Source organism: Fundulus heteroclitus, unplaced genomic scaffold (genome assembly GCF_011125445.2).
Source record: "Fundulus heteroclitus isolate FHET01 unplaced genomic scaffold, MU-UCD_Fhet_4.1 scaffold_64, whole genome shotgun sequence".
Lineage (NCBI taxonomy): Eukaryota > Metazoa > Chordata > Actinopteri > Cyprinodontiformes > Fundulidae > Fundulus > Fundulus heteroclitus.
Genome location: NW_023397077.1, coordinates 294,261 through 318,018, shown reverse-complemented (window position 1 = coordinate 318,018; position 23,758 = coordinate 294,261). Strand labels below are relative to the sequence as shown.

Below are 23,758 nucleotides of genomic sequence, written 5' to 3'. Positions count from 1 at the left end.
TAAGTAGAACTCAACCCCTCTTGGGCGTTTACATTGACCAAACACATTATTCATATGTACATATTCTGTGTGTGTGTGTGACCTGGGAATGACCTTAGGATCTCTTGGTTAACCTGCCTACAAGTCCAAGACTGTTCATGTCCATTGATCATTGTTCTGCTATTACTGTGTTCCTTGATTGTTTACTTTTCCGGGAATGAGGATTCCTGCTGAACAACTTACTTTTTGCTTTCGTGAAAACAAATTCTACTTCTTTTAATCTCTAGTCAGCCTTAAACGGTTTTCTCTCGTGTATTGATATTGCCACAAAAAGGAAACTGGTTGAGTTTTTGTGCTTTGCGGCATTTCTGCAGGATTTAGTACTGGGTTTTGTTCCTCATAAATTTCTAATTGTTTTGTTGCATATTTTAATAAAGCTATAAAAGCGTTGGCTGTATATGTGTGCTAAATGTAGATGAAATATCTGTTTTGACTCATATCTAAATTAGCTCTACTTTATGTGTTGCCTTAATATTGAAATCAGCTCCGTTGCTCGGGGGTACTTTTTCACAGACATTTCCATTTTGGCTTAACTATGTTTAATTTTGTTTTGCATGTATTAGTACTCTTGAAGTTAGATTTAACTTCTGTTGTGGAACCTGATAAAAATCACATTTACTTGAAAAAGATTGAGTAGGTCCTCTGGATGGGTTTTTCTTTGTTGAAACGATGTGTCAATTCTCTGAGAGACTTCTTCAGTCTGAGGAGTTTTCAGATAAACTCAGCCTTCGCATAGTACATTAATAAGTGTAACGGTGACAATCAAAACTGGTTGTAAGTGGACCATCAGGCTACCAACCCATTGTTAGTTTTCTGATGGTCACTTATTGTTACCAGGGGGCTGAGTCATGCTTGCAATAACAGCATTGTAAGGGATTAGACCCAGAGACCACCACCCTTCCTACAATGCTTTCTTGCAAGCACGACTCGGTCCTCTGGCAACTATATGCGGCCATCAGAAAATGCATGATCGGTTATTAGGTTGATTCAACTAAATTTTTATTTGTATAGCACCAATTCACATCACATGTCATCTCAAGGCTCTTTACAAAGTCAAATTCAATTATATTATCCTGACAGATTGGTCAAAACGTTTTCCATCTAAGGAAACCCAGCAGATCGCATCAAGCAAGCAGCAATCGCTCCCCCTGAAAGAGCGTAGAGAAACAGCGGACAGTTGTCTGCATTGTTGATGGCTTTGCAGCAATCCCTCATATTGACCAAGCATGGAGCGACAGTGGAGAGGAAAACTCCTCTTTAACGAGAAGGAAAACTAATCGACTATGAAGGCCTCTTTAAACCTGTTTATCCACTATGCAAAGGTACTGCTTATAAGGCTGAGTTTACCCAACTCTACAAGTTTCTCAGAGAAAAGACAAACGGCAAAGTAGAACCCACCCTGAGGACCTACTCAACTTCTTTCTGATTTTTGTACCTGGATGATTGAAATGCACCAGGACTTATTTACCCGATTTCTATTTTTTTTCAGTGTAGATGATAACCCTCCCCATAGCCCATAGCTCAGACGCTAAATGGCGTAAGTCAACTAAAAGATTATGCGTTTGTTCATCTACTGCAGGAAAAAATGAAGGGAAAAAACAAACTGGTACCTCGTCTGCTGGGAATCACCAAGGAGAGCGTTATGAGAGTGGATGAAAAGACCAAAGAGGTGATCCAGGAATGGAGCCTGACCAACATCAAACGCTGGGCTGCATCACCCAAGAGCTTCACTTTGGTGAGTTATCTTGCCAAAACATTTGAATCATTGCTCAGCATACAGTAAAGGTAATGGATCAGGACATTGTTGAAACAGTAGATTAGAACGCGCAAACTCGTCAATTAAATACATCTTGGGAACAGCAAACTGGGAGTTTATTGAGAACTGTTTAGAACTGAATCACAGAATCTCTTCATCACACCCATAAAGTAAAAAAAACAACAACAAAAAAACCATCCAGGCTAAAACCTGCATAACTGTGCATGCGTAAAATTCCTTTCATCATTTCAGCAACCTTCAACTACAATGGGTTTATGTGTACCGTATTTTTCGAACTATAAGGCGCACTTAAAATCCTTAGATTTTCTCTAAACTCGATGGTGTGCCTTATAGGTGGTTACTGTTGTGCTTACTGGCTGATTTTATGTGGTAAAATGCGCTAAAAAATCTGTTAAAATGTTTAAGTATGACTTTGGTAAGCAATGAAGCCGCTCTGCTCAATGGATATCCGGAGCATTGTGGTACTCTGTGTCACTACCTGATCGGACCCTTGAGCTGTCTACAAGACTGCCTGACTGTTATGTCGAAACTAGAAGTGCATTCATGTAAAATACGCGCAGCATCACAGTCTCTCTCTGTTCTCACTGACAGGTGGGAGCCTGCTGGAAAAGAAATGGCTCTAGGTGCTCAGCTAGCTAATCACACATTTTACCATCCGTTGTGCCGCTTTGTCCCACTGGCAGAAACTGTGGTAGTTGTAGGAATTTGCCATAAAAAATTTAGGCAGTAGAATGCTCGACTATAAAGGGTAAGACATCTGCGGAGAGTCTGCCAAGGTCCCAGCATGCCTGAATATGTGGCCTTTAGACAGCTCGCGCCCGGAATATGTGCTATCAACAATGAAGCTAGTACATTAATTCAACATAAAAGTTTATTTTGGCCTAATGTTAGAAACAGGGCAGTGTAGTCCATCTACTCTGTCCTCCTGACAGAGACGGATAGAGAGCTGTGGACGTGAAGGGGCGGAGTGATATTACACACTTGGGAAGAATATTTAGTGCTCCTTATATGTGGACAAAGACACACATACACACGTTAATTCATGGCATGCCTTATGGTCTGAAAAAGAAGGTATTATATTGGTATTAATACCTTATTAATTTAATTTAATCGCATGCGTTTTAAAAATAGTATACTGAAGCTTTCTAGATTGTTTCAGCAAGTGGAGCCAAACAATTGTAATATCTTGCTAAATCGTTAACTATGGTGTTTCATTGAGTTATTAGCGTTTAGCAGTGTTCCCCAAACTGATCAAGATTAAACATGTCAAAATCTGTCAAAACAGCATTCCCCTTCATAAATCAAATCTTCTAACAAGCACCATCTGCATGCTGTTTCGATAAAATAGTCTCCACTGACAGATGGAGATCTTAAAATCAACTACCAGCATGCTAATCTGACAGGGTACGCCACACCGACAGAACACCAGACTTCTAGTTCCACGCTGTATGTGTTCATCTTTTAATCCAGAGCTGTCGATTGATCTACTGACAGGACTTTGGAGACTACCAGGATGGCTACTACTCTGTGCAAACCACTGAAGGAGAGCAGATAGCTCAGCTTATCGCTGGTTACATTGATATCATCCTTAAAAAGGTCAGTAGGAACATTAAAATGCAGTACAGGCCAGTACTCTAAACAGACCTAAGGAAAACATTCATCAGGTAATTGTGTAAAGTTGTGTGGTCAACAACAAGCAGGTAGTGACTGTATTTGTGTCATCACATTCCTGTCATTTATAGAAAAAAAGTAAGGACCACTTTGGCTTGGAGGGAGATGAGGAGTCAACTATGCTAGAAGACTCTGTGTCACCCAAAAAGTAAGTGTTTTCCAGCTAAATTATGCCAAGTCAGTGGGGAAATAATCGAGGTAAATTTCTGTACATTTATCCAAAAAGCAAATGATAAATTCATCATACACAGGTACTGTATATACATATATATTGGGACTGGGACTGTAATGTGTTATTTTCTGAAAAAAGGTAACTCATTTAATTACACTGAAGTGTTGTTAGACTGGCCCTTAGAGGCTGTCTTAAGCAGGAGAGTTGAGGCAGAGAAAAGGTGCACTCACTTGATGTTTATTCTCCAACATTGGCAAACAGGTCATAGGAGCAGCCACAATCACACTAGCTTCTTACAAGCAGCCTTTTATAGATCACTAACCCCTCCCATTAACCAAATCTACCAACACACAAGGGAAACACTCACACTCTAACATACAAACACTAACAAATAATACTGCTAAAAGATTACACTTTATTTAAGAAACAGTCTAAAAATATCTAAACATTTAGATCTAAATTCCTAAAATACTACAACAACCAAAATAGAGTAACTCCCCCCCCCCCCAATCCATAATGGACTCTTCTGGAACCTTTTAAAAGGTGTTCAGGCCCCCGGAGAATCTTTTAGCCTGAACACCCTGCAGAGGAAGAGACGGGAGGTAAGTCATTTACACAAACAATCACAATTCTAAACAGTAATCAATATTATCAATGGTTTGGTTTGTTGACAGGTCATTGTCTGACAAGCTGACAAGAACTGCACAAACCATCACAACTCAAAATAAAATACTTTAAATCACAGTGCAAACATTTTGAATTGTAAAATATGATATTGTCTGTAATAATTTTGCCCTAATAAAAATAAAGTTTACCATCTGCACCAGCCACACCTGTGCTGGTGAGCCAAATCTTTCTTGAAATGCAGTTAGGGGGCTGCAAATGGTCCCCAGGCCGCACTTTGGACATGCATGATGTAGAGGATATAGAAATCCCATTTCCACTCAAACACAGTTACTATAAATAGGTTAAGTACTTCTTGGGGGAGAAGGTTGTTTGTGCTTGATTGTCCATGTATAAAGTAAAAATGTAAATAAAATATTAATAAAAAAGGGTAAACCCTTCTAAATAATGAACTAAATGACCGTAACGTGGTTGTGTAACTTCACCCAGATTGCTTTAATAGCAGTCTCAACTTGTCTTCATTGGTGGTGCTGGTATTGCCTCCAAACAATACTGGCCTTATTAGGTATCTAAACCCAATAAGCCCGGTGCCACCATGGTCTTTAAAGCAGCTTTTGGTACCTTTGGCAGTGTGGGTCGGTACCAAGTCCTGCTTGAGGATAAAATCAGCATCTCTATGAAGCTTGTGAGCAGAAGGAAGTATATAATAATTCTTTAATGTGTCCTAATAGAGGGTTGTCCTGACTTTGGACGTGATAAAACTCAGTGGTCCAACACCAGCAGATGACATGTAAATCTGTGAAAAGTTCACAGTAGACCTGAAAACTGGTTGGATTGTATGTTTCTCCACTCTTCCTCCAGATTTTTGACTTTCAAATAAAAAAAAATGCTGAATTTCTTTAGTACTGAAAAAAAAAGAACTTTGGGCCAGCGAGTAACAGTCCACTCCATTTTGGACTGGACTGTTACTCAGTAAAAAACAGAAATGTCTTAGCTTGGTCTGCAGAACTTTAAAGTCACATTAACTGCATTATCGTGCAAACTTTCAAATATTTCCTAATTTGACCATTCTGATCTTGTACTGTCTAAAAGTTAGTGGGTGGATAGCTTGCTAAAAACCTGTCTTCAACAAAAGGTTGTTTCTGATGTGACTCCAGGTCCACCGTGCTGCAGCAGCAGTTCAACAAGATGGGGAAGATGGAGACGGGCTCAGTGGCCCTGCCAGCCATCATGCGCTCAGGAGCTGGAGGTCCAGAGAGTTTCCAGATGGGTTCCATGCCTCAGGCCAAACAGCACATCACTAGTGGGCAGATGCACAGGGGACACATGCCTCCACTGGTAAAAACAAGATAAGCTGGTGATGCACTTTTGGTGGTGGTGGTTGATTGGTTCACTGAAATGCAAGCAGGGCTAAAAGCAGATTTCTTGGGTTTAGTGCCAGGCCCACTAGCTTCCCAATTTTAGACTGCATTTAGCCTGATTTTAGCCAAGATCTCAGTAGATGTTCCACTTCACCTCTTGTCCTTTCAACCCTAAAATGATGCAAATGCTGCATAAAGTCAAATTGACTCTCGCCAGATGGATGTAGTTCCGCAAAGCTCTGCACGGCTCAACACATCCATCTGGACTCGCTACCACTTGAAGGGATTTCAGTATCACATAAAATGGACGAGTCAATGAGAATCGCCGGGCGGGATTTTGGTAGATGTAATTTATCACAGAAGCAAATCGGATTCAGACAACAATTGCGCCTCACAGCAAGGAAGCAAGGGTGACCAGACCTCCCCGAGTCTCCATTTCGGATGACCCTGGAAATGTCCCTGATTTCAGTGTATGATGATGGAGTAAAAAAGTTTAACGGAGCAAGAGGTATTTATCTGGTCCTGACATAGTAGAAGAGGTGAGCTGAACACGCCTTCCCCGCCTCGTCACCGTTGAAGATTGGGCAAAACAAACCAACCGCCCAACAGACTCTGCGCCCGCCCGGTTAGCAAAATCAGAGACATCTCCGGTTTTCATTAGAGAAATCTGGTCACCTGGTAACATTGATGCTGCTATTTCATCAGTGTTGTCCAATCTACCGAATATTAACTCTTTAAAAGAACACCAAAGAATGGGTTCTTGTGAGTGGTTGAAGTAGCACATCAGTAAAGATGACGACAAGTGGTTTATCAAATCATATGCAAGAATTTTTGACAAGGCCCAGGGTTTCCGCGGGTCATTAAAAAGCATTAAAAGTCATTAATTTATAAAAAAAAAGGCCTTAATTGGCATTAAAAGTCATTAAATGTGATTATCGGTGGCATTATTTTTTTCTAAAGAAAAATACGGTCATAAAAACGGTTTTGTCAGATATATTATCAGATATAACTGATTCCGCGTGTTTGCGCTGAACTGCTTCTGGTTGATCGTAAAGCCGTTTGTTTTTAGAATAATAATAATAATAATAATACATTTTATTTCAAGCGCCTTTCAAAACACTCAAGGTCACTGTACATGTAAAAACAATAAATGGTAAAAGCAGTCGTCATAATTAAAAGAAACAACACAAATTACACAGAGGAAAGTAATATAAAATCATAATGAAAAGGCAATCTTGAACATGTGGGTTTTGAGTTTGGATTTGAACACGGGTAAAGACTCGGTGCTGCAGATGTCAGGGGGGAGAGAATTCCAGAAAAAGCTCTGCTCCCCATGGTTTTAAGACGGGCTGAAGGAACAACTAAGTGAGTGGTAGAAGAAGATCTAAGAATGCGGGAGGGAATAGAAATTTGAAATGAATCAGAAAGGTATGGAGGGGAGAGATTGTGAATAACTTTAAAAGTAAGTAGGAGGATTTTGAACTGAATTGTGAACTTCACAGGTAGCCAGTGGAGCTGCTGCAGGACTGGGGTGATGTGATGAAAAGAGGGGGTTCTAGAAATGATGCGAGCTGCTGAGTTTTGTACTGACTGAATTTTGTGAATGGATTTTTGAGGAAGACCGAAAAGAAGAGAATTACAGTAATCAATGCGGGAAGTGACCAGACTATGAACAAGAGTGCAGGTGGAGCTAGTGGAGAGAGAGGGGCGAAGGCGATTGATATTGCGTAAGTGAAAGTAAGCGGAGCGGGTAAGGTTATTAATGTGAGAGGAGAAGGACAAGGTACTATCAAGGATGACACCCAGACTCTTGACCTGAGGTGAGGGGGAGATTATGGAGTTGTCAAATGAAAGGGAGAAACTGTCAGCTTTGGATAAAGTAGATTTTGTTCCCACTAAGAGGATTTCAGTCTTGTCATTATTCAATTTAAGAAAGTTGGAGGTGAACCAGGATTGTTGGTGAACCAGGAGAATGTTCGCGAAAGAAGCTCAAGGCGGAGAAAGAGCTAGAGAATGGGAAAATGCAAATTTCAACAAAAGTGGGTGGAGGTGAGACGAATTCAGGACATGGCTGCAGCCTGTCGATGGTAAAGATGACGAGGATTTTGTCATGTTTATAAAAAAAATTAAGCTTTGCACAATGGGTGTCAATGCTTTACAATCTCACATGAAGTCGGACAGTGTAGTCCAGGGTGTACGCGGGTATACAGCGTTTTTCAGTCAGCATTGCTTATACCAACTTCTGAAGCGATATTCGTGTCTTTTGTTTGAGAGCGCAGTGAGACAGGTATTCAGCGTTTAAACATCACGTGCGTGCGCTCAAAATCTGTTTGGCACGTGCTCAAATCTGATAAACTCTTCTCAACCCACTATGCTCGCCCTCGGTTCCGTGTCTCCTCGCGAGCTCGACTCTGTCTGTGTGCTAATGACTTTAAAAACTGTCCACCTCACCAGCCAATCACAGACAGGTTTCTTTCCATCCAATCAGAGTATGGCTTGCAAATACTGCATTCAGATGGATTAAATCAAAATGCTGCAGCCTTTGGCAGAAATTACTAAACATAACGGTGGGATTGAAGAAAAACAACAATCAATAAACAGTTTAATTTTTTAGCCTAACATATTTAGTTTAAAATAATTCCTTGAGTTACTAAGTGAGGTGTAAAAATGTTTTTGTCTCTTTTCTTTCCAGCTTCTGGGTGATGATGCAAAAGTTTCTTGTGATCATAATCATCATCATTGTCATCATTATTTAAAGAGCAGTTTAACACGAGGTAAAACAAAATAACATCTAATAAAATGACTTGGGTAAAGACTCAACAGTTTAAAACAACAACAATAATATTTAATTAAAAAAACTTGATATTAAACATAATAGAACCAGCCGGCACAGCAGAAATACGAGTACCAAGAAGAGTTGAGTAAGATCAAATCTCAGTAAGGTTGAAGGCCAATGAGTAAAAATAGGATTTAAGACAGGTTTAAAACAGGACAGCAGAGGGGCCTGTCAGATGTACAAAGGTAAGTCTTTCTATAACTTAGGGGGACCCAATAGAGAAGGCCTTGTTCCCTCTAAAGGCCCATTTACACTACACTTTTTTAACCGAGCCGAGACCAGTCCGAGCTCGGTAACCGAGATAACTCTTGTGTGTAAACGGTCAGCAGACTGAACTGGACCGCGCTAAATGCAGACCAGTTCCTGAGCAGGTCTCGACCTGGTTTTTTTTTTTTCTGGCCCGGTTTTCTGATAAAGAGCGCATGAGCAGACCGCATCACCCCCTTACAGTCAGCTGACTGTCCGCGGTGTTTCCGTCGTGTCTGAATGGAGTGTGAATCGGGACGTGCAGCCAGACACATTTCAGACATTCATAGTAATACTAGCTTTCTTACCGTGACACACGGTTTCCAGAGATGATTCTGCTTAGCAGTGTGATAAACCTCAGCGTCTGTTGTTTCCTGCATCTGTAAATCCTTGTTTGTCTTATCCACGTCCCAAAAGCCGACTCTGTCAAGTAAATTCACCAATGGTTGCCTTCTTCCCCTGACTCTCCGCAAACACCGAAATATCACAATATCAACCATAACATCCTGAATGTTACGGGCGCCCCTGTTTTGTTTTGCTGCTTCCGCCTTCAATCCCAAAGAGTGGTAGTACTGCAGATTGCCACTAGGAGGCGAGGAGCAACCAAGGAACCGGGATAGTGTGGTGTGTAAACGGTCGTCTTATCTTGGTTAACTGATCCAAGCTCAGACTGGTCTCGGCTCGGCTCGGTTCTCTGTAAGTCTCTGCTCAGAACTGTGAATGACCATGAATGCAGTTGGTCAGCATGACGTCAATGAGCAAGCAGGGTTGTAAAGGTGAAGGAGAAGCTCATTTAAGTAAGGTGGGCAAAGCTGTTTAAAACCTTAAAAACAAACAGAAGTTCTTTAAACTGAACTCTAAGATAAACAGGCAACCAGTGAAGGGAGGCCAGGATGGGCTAATGTGCTCTTTTTATGTTTTGCCATTAAAGGTATACTATGCAACCGGGGTTGATTTTCCAGCGAGGCTCCCCCCAGAGGGCGAAAGTAAAAGTGCACTGTCATAAAGATGCTCAGCTGTTCTGGTTTCTCCATCAAGCCAGGCGCGGTTGTTATGAGCTTAGCAGACAGGCGAACGCAACGAAAAGTGGAAAAAACGGCAGTACAAACAATGACTAACACAGTGAAGGTATGAACAACAGGGTTTCCCGCAGCGCTATCTTGGTGAGGCTGCCGCCTCGCCAAACTCACTCTACCGCCTCACCAACATTAAAAAAAAATAAATAAATAAAGAAATAATAATAAAAAAAAAAAAAAAAGAAAACTCGATATGCTTGCATGTTTATTTGACGTTAACACGCGGTTCTTTGTTGCTTTCGCGCGTGCATATAGTGAATGGCAGGGCAAAAACACATGGAGTTCTCGCCGTAAAGCGAGACCAACTCTCGCAGTCTTGCACCAGACTCCTGAGCCTGTGGGTGCGGGCCGAGAGCTCCTGCACAGACCACCAGGGCGGCCGAGAAAACCTTAGTTCGACCTGAAATTACTCATTTAATCATCCAAAACGGTATAAAACACATTAATGAACTGAAAAATGTTGCATAGTATGCCTTTAAAAGGTGTGCAGCAGCATTTGAACCAGCTGCAGACATCTGAGTGAGGACTGACCGATTCAGAGATAAAAGAGAATTACACTAATCCAGCCATGATGAAATGAAGGCTTGGAGTAGGGTTTCTATATTTTTGCCTTGAAATAATAGGTTTTACCTTTGCCTTGTTCCTTACATGATAAAAATGACTTAACTGAGGTTTTGACTGTCAAAGAGAGAGAGAGAGGTAGAGAGAGAGGTTGACCATGGCATTAAAATAATTTCTAAGAGCTTTTAAAAAGCATTACATTAGAGTTACTCATTCTTGTATAAACCCTAAAGGCCCTCCTCCTGAAATGCATCTCTGATGGCGCAATCCCAGATGGATGTGTGGAGCGCTGCAGAACCAAATCCATCTGGCGAGAGTTAGGTCAGCATAAAGTCGAGCATCTGAAATGTGTGTAAGCATTAACCCCAACACCTAAAGCCAAACCTCAGGTCCTGTGTGTCTATGTCATCTAGTCTTAAGGTCTATACATAGTTCACCAGAACAAGAAACCAGGGCCGCTAGAACAAAATGACATTGTTTTGTTCTTGCAGCCCTGGTTTGGGAGTATTTGCACCTTGTTTTATTTACACATCATCTCGGCAGAACTTTTTTTCTTGCATGGTATGCAACAATTATATACAAATCATGCAATGGGAGCAACCTCTGAGGATTTCCCAAGAGTTCTCAGGAACTATGAAATGTCCCGGCCAGACAGAGGTCCTGGCAATGTGTCTGAATTTGTTGTACTGATGTTTACTTCCTTTTTGTTTTCACAGACATCAGCACAGCAAGCCCTAACTGGAACCATCAACTCCAGCATGCAGGCTGTTCAGGCAGCCCAGGCCTCTCTAGATGATTTCGATACCCTGCCCCCATTAGGAACCGATGCAGTGAGTTTTACCTTTTGTCTGCTGGAGGAAATGATTTTGGGGCTTCATCCAAGAGGCTGGTTAGGCAACCCTGAAATATCTAAGTGGACAACTGAAGTTTTTTTTTTTATTTGGCTTTTGAATTCTATATCAACGCGAAGGATCTAGAATGTAGTGTAACAAAAGCTACAGTTAGATTAGCTGCATGGTTCCCTTATAAATCAGAACTGTTCTTTTGGGACCATTGACATTTTTTGCACTATGTTCCTCTTTTTTTTCAGGCATCCCAAGCCTGGCGCAAAAACAAGATGGATGAGTCCAAGCATGAGATCCATTCCCAGGTGGATGCTATCACAGCAGGCACAGCATCTATGGTCAACCTCACAGCAGGTGAAAGAAGAGAACATCAACTTTTTATTTTTTTAGGTGTTTTAAAAGCTCGTTTTCCACAGGCTCTGTTTGGCTGGGCTCTACTTGGCTCCACCGCTTACGAGCTAAGTAGAGCCAGCCCAAGTTTTTCCTGCTCAGGGCAGGGTCAGACTGAGTGGGCTTGAGCGGGGCTTTGATGTGAACACGCTGCTTTTCAGTGATTGACTGAGGGGCGAGGAGAAACTAGAAGGTTTTTATTCCGAGGAAGTCAATAAAAACTGAAGAGAGGCGACATTAAAATTAAGGACTACCATGAACAGAGCGGGTCAAACTGAATATAACACTTCAGTTTTCTATACCCAGACGCGCTCTAGCTGGTCCACGGTTTTACTGAGGCTTTCTCTCATTTTACACTGAAACCTGTTTAGTTTTATCTTTTTAAAACGTGTTTGGCTTAAAAATGTGTGCACGGCTGCTGATCAAACCATCGTGTGTGGAAGATCTCTGTCTTCTCCTGGGGGAGAGGAGCAGCGGAGGGGGGCTGCCTGCTCCTCTGACCAAAGGTCACTCAGCGCAACAATCCAATATAAGTATTTATCTATGGTCAGATGCCATTTCCACAGTGGCTGCTGCTAAAACATCCTCCTATAAAGCCCTAAATGCAACTCCATCAGACACACACACACACACACACACACACACACACACACACACACACACACACACACACACACACCTATGCAGGCAGAGAGCAGCAGTGCCTTTTTTGATTGAGTTTAAACTGATGTGTGATCCAGATATTTTTCCCCATGGATTATTTTATCCTTAAAAATATTTAAGACGGTCTTGGATATACAGTTATACAAACATTATTTGTATGTTTTTGCTTAATGTTTTTATTTTTTTGTGGTAATGTTTTTTTTTCCCCGCAGCGCCCTCTGGACTGTTTTTTTATTTTTTATTTTATTTTTTTTACCCTTGGCGCTTTCCGTAGTTCCAAGAACGCTAGAGACTGTAGCAAAATAGACCCGCACTCATTGTTGCTGAGTCCGCTTATTTCATGCGACTTTGGGCTTGTTTTTTGTAAAGTTGCTTGTAAATTTCATGAGTTGCTGGCTGCAGTTTTTTTTGGGCTTGTTTCTGAAAGTGAAGTTGCTTATTTGGGCTCTAAACTAAGTGGCAATGCTTGCACTACAGACACAGTGAGTATAACCAGCTGAAATATCCCTCGTCCTCATTACGTGCTGGAGCGCATCCTGAAATAGGAGCAGAGGGAGCAACTCTCCCCGTATTTTCTGCAGTTTACGGTTGCAGTAGCTGATGATGACTGCAGAAGGTAGATCATGCGGTGTAGATCACCATTTTGAGCAGAGATTGTTTCTGAAGATGTTTTTACACCCTGGAGTTACAGTGTCAGCACATGAAGCTGTGCTAAACAGTTCTCTTTCAAGGGTTTTAAGCTCCTGTCCCAGATGGAAGCAAAGTGTAAGACTCTGGAATGACCTGGAAATTTAAAACTTTTTTCCACGCTTTAAAATAACTGTATGTATGTGGATATAAACAGCATGCGAAGACATACAAAGAAATTATTGTTGATGTGAAAGCTCAGGATTAGATGTGTGTGAGAAAAACTTGATTAAAATGTAAAAATTACTTTATATGTAAATGCTTAATACCATGTCTTTCTTTGTTTACGAAGCAAAAAAAATATTTCGGCATGAAATATTAATTTATTTACACATTTGTTTACACATTGTGTAAACATCAGGGCGTTTTAGCCATTATTGGCCAGAGTTGAACATTTTATGGCACCAGGATGTTTTCATTCCAATTCTGAAAATGCCTGAAAATAAAAAATATTTTTTTTTTGGTACAAGCATGTTTCTTACTAGTGTCATTTATTGCAAAATTGCATATTAAAATGCCCAAATAGGCTTTTACACCTTCAGAAATAAAAAGATAAAATATGCGATAAATTTGCGATTAATCTCGAGTTAACTATTGAAATTATGCGATTAATCGCGATAAAAATGTTTAATCGTTTGACAGCACTAATTTATAATGAGTTATTTACTTTTTTATTCTTTACCGTTTCTCACAGATTTCCTAAAAAAGTTAACGTTGCACACGAGACTTGGGGCTGGGGTTAAAGGCCACACCTCCAGGAGGTGATTCCTTCTTCCAGGCATTTGTAGGCTGGTTGAAAAACATGTGCTGATTAAAGACGAGTGGGGCAGGGCGGAGTAGGGTGGGCCAAATCGAGTAGGGTCAGTGGAAAAGGGGCTATAGTTGTAGAGTTATATCATCAGTGCCAACTCTGAGTTACATACTTCTCAGAGAACAGAGTAGGTTAGTTGTTGTTGAAAGTACTGGTATAAAGGTCACTGCAGGGACCTTTAAATAGTTAAGTACATTTATCATAAAATTATAACATCACCAGACTGGATCAATGTGGAATAGATTTAATTGTTGTGAATTGGGGGATCTTTGTTCTCTGTTTCCTGGAAAAAAAAATATATTTAGATATTTAAAAAAAAAAATGGCAGTGAGCTGCAACCGAACTTCAGAATCACTATTTAATTCAATTAAATTTTATTTATATAGCGCCAATTCATGAAACATGTCATCTCAAGGCACTTTACAAAGTCAAAATCAATCATATTATACAGATTGGTCAAAAATGTCCTATATAAGGAAACCAGTTGATTGCTTCAAAGTCCCGACAAGCAGCATTCACTCCTGGAGAAGCGTAGAGCTACAGGGAGAGTCAACTGCATTGTACATGGCTTTGCAGCATTCCCTCATACTGAGCAAGCATAAAGCGACAGTGGAAAGAAAAACTCCCCATTAACGGGAAGGAAAAACCTCCAGCAGAACCGGGCTCAGTATGAACGGTCATCTGCCTCGACCGACTGGGGTTACAGAAGACAGAGCAGAGACACAACAAGAGAGACAAAAAAGCACAGAAGCACACATTGATCCAGTAATCTGTTCTACATTAGATGGTAATCGTGGATGACCTGTCTTCCCTGGACTATCAGTATAATTTCAGAATCTGCCATAGTCTTTCATCCTTATGGGGCCAAACTCCATTTCAGCTTTAACTCAGGAGAAAACAGAACCATGGAGGAGTTCAGAACCCGAGCATGAGGGATATTTTGTATGTAGATATATATTACGGTACTGTTATGTTGGGAACATTACTTTGGTTAAGATAACTGTTTTATTGTTTTTAAGACTTAATCTTTTTTATTTAATTAAACTGAATCTTCTTTGATAAATAAATTGATAACAATCAAGGTTTCCTTGTAAAAATGTATGGGCTCTTTTAAAGTTTTCTGGTAATGTCGTGTTGATTTATCATTTACTTCATAATGATCTTAAAAGGTCTTTAAAATGTCTTACATTTTACTTAATGAAACCCATAAGAGCCCTGTTTAAAACACCAATCACTGATCAGGTTGCTCAATTACCTATAAACAATACCTAAGAGTTGTATTTAGTCATTTAAATATATGGATTTTAATTAACGCTGTAATAGAGAACCAGAGTTCAAATAGCAAAAGCAACACTTTAATTCATACTGTAAATTGTTGGAGTTTTGACCATTTTCTAATAAAGTTAATTGTTTTCACAGCTTTAATCACATTTTTTGCTTATCCCAGTAGGACATATAGATTACCCATTCTTACAACCCAGTAATCTATAGTACTTCACAAAGGGAAACATGCACTAGTCTCGATTGGTCCATACAAGTTCTGTGATGCGCTGTGTACCAAAAATATTATTTACAAAGATTCTTGCATTCATATTTTTCTCTCACTGAGATTGTTGTTTTAGTGTTGTAGTTTTTTGTGCCAAATGCTGATGACAAATTCTAGTTTGTCCGGTGAATGTGGTTCTGATGCACTTGAGAAGAAGATATTTACTTTGGGAATAAATGCAGTTGCCTTCTGTGTGCTAAGGTGATCCAGCTGAGACGGATTACACAGCAGTTGGGTGTGCAGTCACCACAATCTCTTCCAACCTGACTGAGATGTCAAAGGGTGTGAAACTACTGGCAGCCCTCATGGACGACGAAGGTGGAAACGGGCAACAGCTGCTAGGTGCTGCCAAGAATTTGGCCAGTGCTGTTTCGGACATGCTAAAGACAGCTCAGCCAGCAAATGCAGAGGTAGATAGCAGCTCTACGAGGAGGAAACATGTTTTGTTATGACTGTCTTCATTCATTAATGTTTTTATTCTTCATATATTACTATTTCAGCCCCGTCAGGTCTTGCTGCAGGCTGCAGGAAATGTTGGGCAGGCCAGTGGAGAGCTGCTGTCTCACATTGGAGAGACAGATACTGATCCACAGTTCCAGGTTTCTCAATATTTACTTTTACAGCTTACAATCAGAGAAGGAGGTCTGTTATATGATATAATGTAAAATAATATATACTATACTTACTAGTAGTTTTAACTTTTCTCCCTTTACACACATGAATTGAGTGATAACCTTCTTCTAATCTATACTGTTTGATATGATGTCAACTCAATCTTTCCAGCTACAGCAGCTTCTGGTGAGGCTTTTCTCAAGGGTTGGAAGTGTTTATGGGAATTTTCAGCATTCTTCCAGAGGTGCATTTGTAAGGTTAGACCCTGAAGATTAATGAGAAAGCCCGGCCCGTAGTCTGCACTCCAATTTATCCGAAAGGTGTTTTACTCTCCAGGCCAGGTGCATGTGCAGCAACTGACCTGCACACAGGTCAGTTGCTGCCACACCATCCTTGCTCATCCATGTCCAAATGGGCCTTGCTTTGTGCACTGGTGCACAGTCATGTTGGAATTGGGAATATTGTCCAAAATGTCTTTGTATTGTATAGCCTTAAAAGTTCCTATCACTGGAAACAAGGCGACTAATAAGAGTTTCTTTCTTGAAATTCCTGATAAAACAGCATCCCATCATAATCCCTTCTACATCAAGGTGTACACCTCAGTCACGCAGTCGGGTAACTGGGCTCTAGAAGACTGGAGACCAGTTGCCAGGAGAACTGCAGTGTCGTTGTGCTTTACCTCACTGCATCCAACATTTTGCAAGTCCTGGATTCAGCTCTTTGGTCATGGAAACACATTCGAGGAACTTTGCCATTCAATGTTCTTCGGCTAATCTGTTGGCCACATGAAGTTTGGAGGTCTGTTGCAATCAGTGGTGGGCACAGTTGCGCTATTATGAAAATAGATAATTATGGAGCTAACTTTGGTCATCGTATTATCATTCACGCTAAGTTTATAAATCGTTTACAGACTGGACTAGCATCAATTTTATTGGGTTTTGATAACTGCCAATACGGTAATGTTTGTCACTGTTCTGGCTCCCAATACACATCTACACAGACGTCCATAAGCAGTTGCAGTCATGGCTCCACAAAAACCATTAATAGCTGTACTGTTTTCTTCATACCTTCATCTTGTTATGATGCGGTCGGATCCCATTGCTCAAAAAGTAGTGTAACCGAGCTTTCTCGGTTTGTTCCCGGCACCACATGAAGTGAAAGGAGAGTGGACAAATTTTATGTATGGTTTTCTATTCAAAAACAGCGCACATTAAACGTATGATATCATTGATTTTGCAATAATATGTAACCCAAAAAGTCAGGATTTATTGAACATTTGTTAAAGAGTCTGATGACGGAGGGGAAAAGGGACCTCTAGACATGCACAGCACTGTGTTCCAGTGCACGGCTGCTGAGCACATCAGTGATTTTAGGCTCCTTCATTTATACTGTTTAGAAAGTAGCCGTCATAGCGCTGGTTGCTTGTTTCTCCCACAATAACTGGCAACACTCTTGAGTGGCTTCCTGAGTTGCACGCAACGTTTTTTCTAAATGCAGTGGTCTGGGTTTACAAGTAATTTATCCTGAACTAAAGCAGCTACTCCCTCGAACATGCAATGCTGCACACGTTAGTCATATACCTACCAAACAACAGAGGTGGGTAGAGTTTATACTGAAGTAAGAGTAGCATTACTTCCATATTATTTTACTCAAATAGAAGTAAGTTGTAGTTAACCAACGAAATAACTCAAGTAAGCATAAAGTGCTTGGTAAAAGGCTGCTCAAGTACTGAGGACGTTTTTGTTATGACATCTTATGAGTTCGACTTGAAGTGAAACAATAAAATATTTTGCCATTTCTTATGAATCACAGATGTGTGGATCTCCATGATGCCATTTATTTAATGAAATATTTGATTTAATACTGTCTTTATATTAAAATAATTAATGAACATAATCTTATTTAGTTTTGAAAGGTACATCTAAACTCATTACTCTTCCTGTAGTTCTTTACCAAACTAGTCTTTAAGACCTTGAGGGTTTGCTCGCCTTCTAAAACTTTCTCTCATGTTTAATGAATATATTTGACAGCATCGGGGTAAAGGATCTTTCAGGGGTGCAGGATGGAGAACTTCCTCTAATGTTCCAATTCTGGTAACTAATGTGTCCACAAGACAAGTGCATGACTACTTTTGGTTAATCAAGTGTATTACTATGTGTTATATACTATACTGTAGAGTACTGGATCTTTAATGTCAATCACTAAATATTTTGCATTTACTAGATAGTAGGAATAAAGTTAGTCAATGGGTTTGTAGTGGTTGTGTTAACTGTAAAAAATTTACTAATAATCATAATCCTTAGAGGTTCACATTTCTTCCTTTGGGAATTCATTACCTTCCAATGTGATTGCAGGTAATATGTCCGGCACACACCAGCAAGGCACTTTACATCCAAACAGCATTATACAGTCTTGGCCAGAGGTTTTCACACTGATACATGCATCCATTGCTAACAGAAGCATATCTCTACCTTTTTATAACAATCAGTCTGATAATTAGATGACCAGTAGTTTTAGCTAGTCTCTGTTTACACCTACACCTGTGCTGATGATCTGACAGTACTGAAAGGAAGTTAGTTGAACGTTTAGTTAAAATATGCTGTAAAAAGATGTTGTTACAAAGTACACTATTTCAAATAATCTCTTTTGTAATGTTAATACTTTACGTATTAACTGACCATCATGTATAATATCTAAAGTAAACTGTCTGGACAAAAACCAAAATAGCTAAATCTGTAAATTACACCATTTATCATTAGCTAAGCTGTTGGCCTTGACTGTATATTTGCACAGTACTTTTTTTGCACTCATTTACCAGTAAGCCTTTCAGAGAGCCAAGGAAACACTAGAAGGCTGTAGGCCAGGGGTCTGGGGTTTCTTCCTCCCACAAATCTAAAGCAGTTTCAGGATGTAGAGATGATACATTTTTATCATGGAATAATTCTACCTGATAGAACATTTGTTCACCATCAATACATTATGGTTCTAGAGCAGGCCCTAATTCTTGAAAATTAAGCTAAGTGAAATTTAATGAAGGGTAATTTAATTTTGTTTCTCACTTGCTATTGCTGGTTATATGTTTTGGTGTTTTTCTCTTCTCCACTGTCTATAAAAAGTAAATGAAGCTCCTCAGCATTATGATATTGTACACAATATATTTTAAGTAAATACATGGGATTACAAAATATGGGAAAAAATGGTGACATAATTAAAGTGTGCTTTAGCCTAGAGACTTGCTTGACACAGTGAACGTCCACATTACTAGACAGTCACTTTGACCTGGTTCTTATTTACAAAAGAAAATATTTTCCAGATCTTGCAGAATAATGGGCTCAAAAATAAACTCCATGTGTTCATTCGTTTTTTACTCAGGACTATGTGGAGGTTTTTCAGCTAACAATTTGTTCTTTTTTACTGTGTTTCAAGAAGTGACCAGTGCCGAAGTGACTGGAGTTTAGAATAGATTTGAGTATTAAACCAAAAACACATCATTACAAATGTCAATTAGGACATTTTGATGATAACTAGTTGATTAAATAATTTTTGGCACACTACAAGTCAAAATTTTGGATTCACCTAGTTATTCAACGGTTAGCCTTTAATTTTATTACTACTTCTGAGAACTCCTTCAAGATAGTTGGAAAACCATTTCAGGTGACTAACCTGATAAAGCTCATCCAGAAATGGCCAAAAGTGACCAAAGCAGTAACCAAAACAAAAGGAAGGCATTTACAAAAAGCTAAAATATGCAGATGTTTTGAGTTATTTCACAATCTTGTTTGGTACACAATTCTATGTACTTTTGAGTCATTGTTTTGCTGTCTTCACTATGTATCTGCAAGGCAGAAAGTCGGAAAAATAAGGAAAAGCTGTTAAATGATAACGGGTGAGTCCAAACCTTCGACTGCTGATGTGATTTTATACATCAGTAAATGTCTGTTTAAAATGAATTCAGACTTATCTCACTCAGCCTGTTGCTGCTGTAGATTTGGAGGAGACTGTTCTGGTACAAACTTTCTTAGCCTGGGTAGGATCTAAAACAACCCTATTGGGAAATTTTGGGATACATTTTAATTGATGAAGCTTTTTTACTTATACTAAACATCTTTAACACTTGAATGAGCACCTGCAAAAGATGAACTGTAAATATTTCATACAGCTGGAATTCTTTGTTGTATTTTATTGGAAGTGCAATCAGTAATGTAGCGAGGAAGATCACAAAGGCCTACCCAGCAGTAGTTACTAAGTGCTCCTGCTTTTAGTAATAATATGGTGTGGCATCCTTTAGACATGCGTAGAGCAGACAGTCTGGAATAGTTACAACTTCATTAGAGTGTGTGCCTCTTCTTTCTAATATCTGTCTTGCTCTCTTGGTTGGCATTCCTACTGATCATTCGCCGTACTATTTAGATCAACTATCGATCCAATCATGGCTCATATTGATTAAGATGCTGATTGATTGTAGCTGCTTGATTTCACAGTCCATCATGTAAATGAAAAATATGAACCCTGCAATCTTATTACCATTGAGGTTTCTTTGTGATCCACGACATTGTGATTAGTGTCTGCCCCTCTCTTGCCCTGCAGTGATAATCAGACTGTTTACTTTTGACAGGACATGTTGATGCAGTTGGCAAAAGCTGTGGCTAATGCTGCAGCAGCTCTGGTGCTCAAAGCCAAGAATGTGGCCCAGAAGACGGAGGACTCTGCCCAGCAGAACCGAGTCATTGCAGCAGCCACACAGTGTGCTCTGTCCACATCTCAGCTGGTCGCCTGCACCAGGGTGAGTATTGGGATCTGAGATATGTGCTGGAACGACTGTGTTGACAGTTCAAAAAATGAAAACTGTTATTGTAAAAACTTGGATTTTCCTGTAAAAGTGGACACCTGTTAGGCAGGACATTATGACCATGGAAATGTTTAGTGAAAAATATTGCATATATATGTTTTTACATTTTGTACATGGAAGTGGCTGGATCTCTACAATGCCATGGAAAACTATTCATAACCATTGAAGTTTTTCCACATTTGGTCACATTACAATGACTAAGTCTACGTTCACACTGCACGGAAATGCAACCCAAATCCGATCTTTTTTGCTCATATGCGAACCCATATCTGTCTTGTTTTATTGCAGTGTGAACGGCCCAATTCAGATCATTGCACCACAAACCCAGGGGAAAAAAATCCTATTTATACCACATCCATATATGCTCAGCAGCTTTCTAATAATAACAAGGAGAGATGCCGGCCGGTATCCATTTTTTATTTTATTTTTTTACAAAACTTTATTGAACACTTCTAGAGACAATTACATTCACCATTACTTCCGCAAACAGTGCGCTGCTGTGTGACGTCTAACTCTGTTATCTGTGCATGCGTGTCGTTTTGTGGTCTTAAGCCGTTCAGACAGCAGTATGATAGGGTTGCATTTAATTGTAGTATGAACGGCCAACTGAAAAGAATCTGATTTCTGCAAAAAATCGGAATTGAGCATCAAGTGGGAACGTAGCCCAACTAAGTTAAAGATATTTTTATTGAGGTTTCATGTAATGCGCCAACACTTTAAAGTGTTTTAAAATTTCAATTCTTTACAAATAGAATCCTGCAGAGGATCCTGTAGCCCCTCCTGAGTCAATATTACATAGAACCATCATATTGTGGAATTATAGCTGCAAGTCTTTTGGAGTATGTCTGCTCTAGCTTTGAACATAAAGACACTGAAATCTTTACCCATTCTTCTCCACAAAATTACGTGTGTTTTTGGAGCATCAGTTTACTAGTCTTGAAATTTGATCAAAGACCAGACCTAATTTAAATTAGGTCTGGTCTTTGACTAGTCCATGATATTATGATGGTTGGCTCTAAAGTAAGGATATCAAACTCAAAGTCCTCAACTTTCAATGTGTTCCTGGTTCAACACCCTTGGAACAAAATATCTGAGTTGCTTCCTTGGAATATCAAGTTTTGGGTTCAAACTAACAGGTCATTTTAAATTTTTATGGTTTCATCCCTCTGGATTAAACCTTTGGTTCCATCTGCCATGATGCTGGCACCACAGTGCTTACCTGTGGGCATGGTATTCTGTTGGTGATACTCTTTGTTGTTTTAGGTCAAACATACTATTTGGAATTGTTTCCTAAAGCATCAAGTTGGGTTTCATCAGAACAAAACTCATTCTTCCACAAGGTTTTAGGAGATTTTAGCCTGGTCTGAATGTGTACTTTGGAAGAAAGGGCTTTTGTCTTGCATCCCATCCCTTCCCCTTACAGTAGAAATATGGAGAATATACCACATTGTCACATGTCGAACACAACCAGTCTTCGATAAAACTGCTTCAGTTTCTAAAGTGTTGCTGTCAGCCTCTTAGCAGCCTCTCTATCTTTTCAAGAGTTTTGGAAGAACCTGTTTTATTTTTATTTTTTGGATCTAACTATTAGCCCACATTTTTCCAATTTCTGAAGGCTGTCTTCATTGTGCCTTGCTGTAACACCAGTAATCGTGATATCAAAGATGGTATATAATATTCAATGCCTCAATGTTGACCAGAAAAAGGTCAGTAGAGCTCCTGTATCTGTGTCAGCTTAGTAGTAAACCTCCCAGACAACATAAGCTAACACTAGCTATGATTAGCTTGATGGACACGAACCCCCCAATGACGGGGCTCTTTTAGGCCGAGTTCCCCTTTTAAGCTGTGCAGTGCTGCACCATACAAGCCACCCTTCTCCCCCACCCCACCCATTATAACAACTACCACCAGGTTTAGCCAGTTTTCTGGGGGGGGGAAACCCTCCAACATATTGACTCCACTGTTTTGCTCCTCAAGAAGGACCTATTTAATGTTGGGAACGTTTTCGTAATGTTGTGACTAACTGGTGTTATGTCTTTAAGTTGGGCCTACACTTGTTTAATCCTTTTTCTTACAAAAAAGTGTTATCTTTCCTTAAGGTGGTGGCTCCAACCATTAGCTCCCCAGTGTGCCAGGAGCAGCTGATAGAGGCTGGCAAGTTGGTGGCTAAATCAGTAGAAGGATGTGTTGAGGCATCGCAGATGGCCACTAATGAAGAGGGCCTCCTGAAACAGGTTGGCCAGGCTGCCACAGGGGTCACTCAGGCCCTCAATGAGCTGCTGCAGCACATCAAACAGTACGCCAGTGGAGGTCAGCCTATCGGACGGCACGGAGAGGCCACTGACTGCATTTTGGATGTGACTGAAAAGATCTTCAATGCTATGGGAAATGCTGGTGAGTGAAGTTGAAAGACCAAGACACACCTCATGGGATTACCTGCTGTTCATGATGCACATGACAGTCCTGTGATTTTACTGACGCAAACCATAAATAGCCAGTATTTTTCATTGTGCCACCTGATGGTCAGATTTAAAAAGTAAGGGCTGCAAAGTTTTGACTTGGTGAGGCTAATATTATGGCAATTCTGATTTGTCTTCAAGAACGGTAATGTGATTAAAAAAATATTTTTTTCTAGTCTTTTTGCTGTGTGAGGTCATTACTTTGATGTTGTCTGTTTTAAGAATCAAAGTCAAACAAGGAATTTGACTTTGGCTTTCAACAATCACTTCGTGTAAAGAAGCAGACAAAAAGTAAACAGACAGTAACTACAATCCATAACAGAAAATACATTTTTAGAGCATAAGGGTAAGAACAGGAGCAGTATGTACAGGGGATTTCTCTTTCAATATGTTGTAAAACGGTCAAACTTTCAGTCTCCCCCATTCAATAGCAGTCTCCACACTGAAGAGTGTTTTTGTCACCCCAAATAGTAAATGGTAAATGGCTTGTTCTTGTATAGCGCTCTAACTAGTCCAACGACCCTAAAGCTTTA

At 39.9% G+C, this 23,758-nt stretch overlaps 1 protein-coding gene across 1 annotated transcript in view; it reads left to right on the top strand.

Moving 5' to 3' along the window:
• tln1 (talin 1) overlaps positions 1-23,758 on the top strand; it is a 153,233-nt gene that overhangs the window by 57,916 nt on the left and 71,559 nt on the right. The window contains exons 11-20 of the mRNA XM_036133598.1: positions 1,619-1,774; positions 3,311-3,412; positions 3,559-3,635; positions 5,441-5,621; positions 11,080-11,193; positions 11,454-11,562; positions 15,507-15,715; positions 15,806-15,904; positions 20,533-20,700; positions 22,866-23,160. Coding sequence (XP_035989491.1) covers positions 1,619-1,774; positions 3,311-3,412; positions 3,559-3,635; positions 5,441-5,621; positions 11,080-11,193; positions 11,454-11,562; positions 15,507-15,715; positions 15,806-15,904; positions 20,533-20,700; positions 22,866-23,160 — 1,510 coding nt within the window. The remainder of the gene's footprint in view (positions 1-1,618; positions 1,775-3,310; positions 3,413-3,558; positions 3,636-5,440; positions 5,622-11,079; positions 11,194-11,453; positions 11,563-15,506; positions 15,716-15,805; positions 15,905-20,532; positions 20,701-22,865; positions 23,161-23,758) is intronic.